Below are 7,724 nucleotides of genomic sequence, written 5' to 3'. Positions count from 1 at the left end.
GTGATATTTAAGTCATGTCGAACATATCAGAGATCAGAATTCTTTATTGAATTAAGCACGTAATTGCTTCTTGCCATTAGAAAATACAAAATAATCATTGTAACAAAAATGTTTATCAAATAAAGTACCCAAGTATATAGAATCAAAACACAATTTTATAAATTCTAGTAAACATGAATTTGCATATACCCATCTACGTGTAGAAATAAAAACAGAAATGTAATACTGCGATGATATTTAATTAAAGGTGACACTGGTAAAAATGTAATTAGAGATACATAGGTGAAAAATGTTAAGAAAATTAATTTATCAGAGATTGACCATGCATTGTTAATTGTCTACATTAAAAAGAAACCATTTTAAATTAGTTAATTTTACGTGGTTCATATATAAATTACAAGATTATTATAACGGCTTTTTTCTGTCTGATATCATAGTATATGCATATTCATTTCTTTCTTGTTTACGCAAATATATTCATTGCCAGATCAATTGCGTTCATTTTTCAATGTCTCATTTTCCACCTGTCCTTTAGTTTTAGTATTTCAGTTTTCTTTCCAAGGTGCTTTTTTGATTTTGAATCTTTGAGTAATATTTGGTTCTCGTTCATTGCTTTGTGTCTTTTCCACATTCAGTGAAAGCTCATTGTTTTGCCTAAATCCTTTGCTTCTCAGACCTATGTCTCAAATTTCTTCAGAATGTTGAATGAAATTCAATAACTTTCTTTGAATGTGATAGGTAACTCCAGCGGAAATGCGGTCCAACTAGTGGCTTGTCTTGTATTTCAATTTGCTCTTAACAATTAAATTATTTCACAATATTTTCATTATCTTGGAATAAAACATATTTATATAAAGATAAACGATAACTATCAGCTAGGCTTCCCAGTGTGAATCAAGATGTATTTCTGTTCGTATTCTTTCCAATTAAGAAAACTCGATCGTAAAACAATTTAATTACGTTGTTTGGGAAAAATACCTACACTATCTAATAGGTGCTAGACGTTGTCCAGGTTGATTTTTTGATTCACTTTCCTTACATTATCAGCCATCAAGGTTGAACATTATAAATTTTCTTTAACATATGTTTTATAAACAAAGTCCCTTACAATGTAGAAAAATGCAAGATATTGTTTTACAAGAAAAAATGAAAATGTTAATTTGTTAATTTTTTTTACTAGGGAGTAGAATACGATGATTATAGAAAAGAATACTATTTTATACAAACTTCCTTTTATATTATTTAAATCTTATTTTGAGATTATATTCAGTTTGTATAATTAATCTATTGAGATGGATATTATATAAAAACGGAAGCACCGTAATTTCATGTATCTGATGTTTTGTTTACATTATATACGGATCCAAACAATATATCGCGTATGTGACTTCAGCCTTCTGTCTTACAACCTCTTTCTCTATCTGACTCTTCCCATCATTTCTCTCTCTCTCTCTCTCTCTCTCTCTCTCTCTCTCTCTCACACACACACACACACACACACACACATACACACATACACACACATACACACATACACACACATACACATATACAAACATACACACACATACACACATACACAAATACAAACATACACACACTCACACACAGACACACACACACACACACAAACCATACACAAGATGAATAGATGGATACAATGTTTTGATAGGTCTTATTTTGAACGTATTGCCAGATATTTTCGACACCAATGCCAGTTACACAAGTCATCAAGATATTTGAGAGAGCAACTAGATGACTTTAAACCTAATGCCCATTCCTTATGCAAATGCATACTGAATTGTTGAGTTTTTAAATTTACGTATTTCATTTATTATTATTGTTATTATTATTATTATTATTGTTATTATTATTATTATTATTATTATTATTATTATTATTATTATTAGTAGTAGTAGTAGTAGTAGCAGTAGTAGTAGTAGTAGTAACCTCTCCGGTTTCCTAAGTGGTTAGAACGACCACCTTGGATGCTGGATGTCGCGGGTTTGAACCCCGGCCGAGTCATACCAAAGATTTATTATATAAAAAAACGGTACTCTCAGCTGCCTCGCTTTGCGTTCAGCATTAAGAGGTTAGTGTGAGGACGTGTCGGTCTGGTGTCAGAATAATGTGACTAGGTGGGACATAATACTACATGTCTACAGCATGATGTCCCAGTACTAGACGTCACTAATAATTGCCACACTGCAGACATCGTATCGATATGACTGAATTAACAAAAAAATACATTAAAAATCCAAATCGCACAAATACACACACACACACACACACACACATTATTATTATTATTATTATTATTATTATTATTATTATTAATTTTAAGCCATCCGTATTGAGCCATTATTGCATGATATGAATTCGTTAGCTTTAGTGCAATCTTAATGATTTTCTATTTTTAATGATATATGGCTACCCACCAATAAAAACGAGGATGGGCGATTGGAGGCATTAATCTTCCACCATCAGCTGACATCTCGAAATATTTATTACCTTAACTACACCTATATGGGTGTTTACAGTTTTAATTCGGTGCGTGTAAAATGAAGACAAGTACACAAGGTAACATGAGCCAGATATATAACACAGATCTATTTTTGTTTTGTCGCATCCCGTTCGAGTCGACAACTCAGCGCGTTAAACTGTGGAACTGATTTAACGTAACACGGGACGAATTTGTACAACCGTTGTTAAAGGACCTCCAAGGTTTCGATTTTATTTTCCAATAAGAAATTGAACAGTTCGATAGAAATGGCTTCTGCAAATCCAGGAACTATTCAGTATGCAGACAAACCCCTTTGTCCGATTTGTCTGAGTAAATTTAAAACACCCAGACAGCTGACGTGCCTCCACTCGTTTTGCCAATGTTGTCTGGAGGATTATATTTTATCCAAAGCTGTTAAGGTAATGGAATTGAAACAGTTTGAATGTCCAATATGCAGATCCGTGATTCTCGTTCCCAGGAAAGGAAAAACGTTAAAATCATGGGCTTGTCTCTTTCCGATCAATTCAATTTTACAATCTATTGGAGGCGAAGATAAAGATGAAGTGGAGATACCTTGTGACTGTTGTCTGTCTGATGGCGTCTCCGTCACAGCTAATGGATTTTGTATTGTGTGTGAGGAGGCAATGTGTACATCTTGTATAAAGGTTCACCAAAAACAAAAGGTATCAAAGGATCACTCCATCATAACCATAGATGAGCTGACAAACAACCCAAATAACTCTGTCAGGTTTGATAAGGGGTTTCGGTGTGAAGAACACGAGGAAGAAGAGTTGAAGTTTTATTGCAAGGACCATAAGATTGCTTGTTGTGCAAGTTGCTGTATCGTTCATCACAGAAACTGTTCCCAAGTTTTGGACTTGAGGAAAGATGCCTACAGTCTTCTGCAGGATGTTAAACCTTTGAACATCCTTGACGAGATGAAGAAACTTGAAAATCACCTGATGAATATTGAGAAAAATAACGATTCGAATATCGAAAGTCTTGAATCGCAAGTACAAGAAATGACCAACAAAATAAAGGAGATCAGGAAAAGAATAAATGACCTTCTCGATGATTTAGAACGCAATGTCAAGTCGGAAGGAAATCAACTGTACAAGCAAGAATCAATTCGAACACAAGAGCAAAATCACGACTGTCAGGCCTTGTTAAACGCAGTGCGAAACTCACATGTAACTTTGGAGACAGTCATGAAACACGGTAGCGATACGCAGGTATGTTCATTTAGCATGCAAATACATTGCCTGTTAACAAAGGTTCTAGTCTTGCAAGAATAAGTGAATAAACGCTAATGGTAACAAAATGTTAACGTTATCAGAGGAAAATGACTTACGGACTGTTTATACGGACTGTTTATTTCAATGCTATATGGTTTATATTTTTAAGCCACACGATATTAGCGTCTCCGTTTCCATCATTGTTTCTATAACGATTGTTGTAATCCCAATGATATGGATTTACCTGCTGCCAGATGTTACTTCGCTAAACTTACATTTCTTTTCATTCTCACCAAAGGCTGGATCAATATGTGTGTCCGTAACGATTCGATCCTGATCGCTTGTGTATCAGTTGTAGGGTAAAGTACGTGTATTACACTGCAGTTGACAACGTCCTTAAATATAGTTTTTAATGGTGTCATTTTTTTAATTTTTATTTTACAAATTTATATCAAACTCCAGGTACAAGACAAATTTGGATGTCAATCTTAAAGGCGCACACCATTTCATACTTTCTGAATAACTGATAACCTAGAAGACAGATATGATAGAGGGAATGCCATTTTCGAACACCACGAATTTACTTTAGGCGTGTATAACATTTATTTTGATTATCGCTTTTATGTGCTCATTTTTTTCTTACTCTTTTTAATTTCTATTTCACGCTGCCGTATTTTACTAGACTGTATGAGAAATATAAAATCATGAAATGAATGAATCGTATTGGCGAAAGAAATGCCAATATTTTTTACGAAGACATTTTATAAATTTGTATTAAATCGTTGGTTTTTGCTATTGCGTTAAATCTATAATATCGGCAATTCGTGTTAAATCTATGATTTCTGCAGTTTGTGTTAAATCTACATTAAATCAACGATTTCCGTAATTTTTACTCAAACATACAATGAATAGAGCAGGGGTCGGCTGTCGATTTTGCATAGCGTGCCACTTTTTTCAGGATTAATTTCAAAATGAACAAGCGCGTGCCACCAGTAAGAGAGTAACATTGCTAAAAACGAAATTTTTGGCTGCCTTTCGCGTGCCACACAAAACATCTTGAATCACTCCTGTGACCTAGTGGTTAGAGCGTCCGCCTCAGGTTTTGGGTTCTATCCCCAGCCGAGTCATACCAAAGACTTCTACAAATGGTACTCGCTTGGCGCTCAGCATTAAGAGGTTAGTGTTAGGACTGGTCGACCTGGTGTCAGGATAATGTGACTGGGTGGGACATGCTATATGTCTGCGTCATGATGCCCCAGTGCTAGACTTCACTATAAATTGCTACACTGCAGACATTGTACCGATATGACTGAACATTGTTGAAGCTACGTTAAAAATCGAAAACTCTCTCTCTCTCACACCCACCCATCCACCCACCTCTTGACGTGCCATTTTGTGGCACGCGTGCCGTCGGTTGCTCACCTCTGGCTTTGTGTAATGTCCTAAATGTTTAACTTAAAACCCGGTTACACTGCATATGCATGTCTGAACAAGGGGAATAATCCAGTAGTCATTATCATCGCGCTTGAGATTTTCTGCATTTGTTCCCCGCTAACTGCATGAATGGTTATGAATCGCAACGTTGTCTAAACAAGATAAAGATATTGCGGGTTTGACTCTGTCAGTGTTATTTGACAGTGAATGGTTCGGTCAAATAGAATTCTTTCTGTTGAATTTAATTGTTTGAAGAAGTCATACCATGCATAAATTACTATCAAGTATATTTTCTTTGTAACATTGCCATTGCGTTTGTTTTGTAATGTGAAGCTGATACGTTTTTCAGGTTTTCCGATCCCCTCAAAATAAAATTAAAATAAATCGGTTACCTGATTCAAATTTCTTACCTGTAATTGGTTCAAAGTCAATTTTTTTCTTCCTACTTATCAATATACCTTTTTATTTCCTTGAAAATGCCGCCATTTGACCACGTGTTTACATAGCATATACGTTTGGTTCCGTACTAGGTTATGTGGTTGTCTTCAGAATATTCTAGGTTTCAATAGTATTGTTCTTCACAGATAGTTACAAAATTAATTTTAAATTTTATTGGAGATTATACCTTGAATTAATAATCAAAGTGCAAATATACAATGTTTCGACATTTAGTCTCTTTTCACAAACCGACATTGCGGTCTTGTATGAAAAATCCATCTCTGTGCATATATGTATAATGTAACACATCTATAAAATAAACCATTCTGATTGAGATGTAGAAATAAATCGCTTCATTATGATTTTATTTATTTAATCAAGTAAATCCAAATGTTAAAAGAAAGAAATTCGATAAAGTATTTAAGTTTTAAAAAAATGTTTACTTATGTATTCCTTTTCCAGATATTTCTCATGGCTGACATAATGATACAGCAGGTCAAATTATACTATGAACAGATTAAAGAAAAGCTTGAGGAGACGGAGACTGTGAAATTAAATCTTGAAATTGACCCACAAATCCAGGACGTCCTATCCCAGAGGTCAGGTATTGGGAGGGTGATATGCAAAAAGGAACTTGACAGACTGCCGAAACCAAAAGGAGAAAAGCCGTTGAAGGAGTGTAAGCTGGATATGACAAAAGCTGTGGAGATAAAAGGACCGGATGGTAAGAATCCCTGGTATACTGGATTTACATTTTTACAAGAGGACCAAGTATTGTTGGCTGATTACAATAACAAGAGAGCTCTTTTGCTGAACTCCTCGTACCAATGCATCGTCAGCTTAACATTGCCAGACAAGCCATGGGACATTTGTGTATTGGACCATAAAGAGGTAGCCATATCTTTACCACTCCAGAAAACACTCCAGTTCCTGTCTGTAACAAATGGGTTCATGAGACCTACCAGGACGGTTGAAACCAGATATGAGTGTCGGGGTATTGCTTCAAGAGGGAGAGGGAAAATAATTCTCTCTGGTAGCTGTAAAGATAAAGGTAAACACTACTGGAGTCTGATCGACAGTACAGGAGTGGAGGAGAAGTGTTATCAGTTTGATTGTCATTGTGACCCTTCATTGACTTACGTTGCTCTTAATTCATTGTGTACACGTGTCTACGTCACTGTGTCCCAAGCCCACTCCCTGCACTGTTTTGACATGGATGGAAAGAGGTTGTTTGTCTACCGTAATGACAGTCTCAAGTTTTCTCAAGGTGTTGCTACAGACAGAGATGATAACGTGTATGTTTTGGGGATGCTGTCTTACAACATCCACCAGCTGTCACCAGGCGGTACTCCCATCAGAATCTACACTGAACGTATCCCTGAATTTCCATATGCCATTTGTTTCAACAGTAGTCGTGACACGTTTGCTTTAACGAATAATTCGGGAAAAGACGACGGAAAAAAACTGTACATGTATAGGTTTAAGCATTAATTAACATAACGTTGATTCTCATCACACATACTCAGCAGATAAAGACATATTATTTTGACATTTGGATATTTTAGCTGCATAAGGTCTGAAGCCATTTTTGTTACAAGAACAATATAAGATCTTAGGTTAGGAGAAATGAAAATTATAGGAAATACAGATTGGTAGGAATTCACAACTTATGAACTGTGTATATAAACAGCAAACATGATTAGGAGATGTACAAATGGTGAAGGTCATAAAGATCGTACACGTAGGAGATATACCAATTATGAAGGTCATATAGATAGTACGCATAGGAGATATACAAATGGTGAAGATCGTATAGATAGTACGCATAGGAGATATACAAATGGTGAAGGTCATAAAGATCGTACACGTAGGAGATATACCAATTATGAAGGTCATATAGATAGTACGCATAGGAGATATACAAATGGTGAAGATCGTATAGATAGTACGCATAGGAGATATACAAATGGTGAAGGTCATAAAGATCGTACACGTAGGAGATATACAAATGGTGAAGGTCATAAAGATCGTACATGTAGGAGATATACCAATTATGAAGGTCATAAAGATCGTACACGTAGGAGATATACCAATTATGAAGGTCATAAAGATCG

General features: G+C 35.4%; 1 protein-coding gene across 1 annotated transcript; it reads left to right on the top strand.

Moving 5' to 3' along the window:
• Positions 1–2,572: 2,572 nt before the first annotated feature.
• On the top strand, positions 2,573–7,110 carry LOC149790783 (uncharacterized). The gene is made up of 2 exons (XM_089972842.1): positions 2,573–3,735; positions 6,073–7,110. Exons 1-2 carry the CDS (start codon positions 2,770–2,772, stop codon positions 7,099–7,101), a joined length of 1,995 nt encoding a protein of 664 aa, XP_089828968.1. The 5' UTR covers positions 2,573–2,769; the 3' UTR covers positions 7,102–7,110.
• The last annotated feature ends 614 nt before the right edge of the window (positions 7,111–7,724 follow it).

This window comes from Sinohyriopsis cumingii, chromosome 10 (genome assembly GCF_028554795.1).
Source record: "Sinohyriopsis cumingii isolate HCF-2022 chromosome 10, ASM2855479v2, whole genome shotgun sequence".
Taxonomy (NCBI): domain Eukaryota; kingdom Metazoa; phylum Mollusca; class Bivalvia; order Unionida; family Unionidae; genus Sinohyriopsis; species Sinohyriopsis cumingii.
This window is presented reverse-complemented; position numbering and strand designations above follow the sequence as displayed.

Excerpts from the sequence above, each read along its gene's own strand:
- LOC149790783 (XM_089972842.1), top strand. The coding sequence starts at position 2,770 with ATGGCTTCTGCAAATCCAGGAACTATTCAGTATGCAGACAAACCCCTT. Across the intron at positions 3,736-6,072 it reads AACACGGTAGCGATACGCAG|ATATTTCTCATGGCTGACAT; the intron begins GTATGTTCATTT and ends TTCCTTTTCCAG.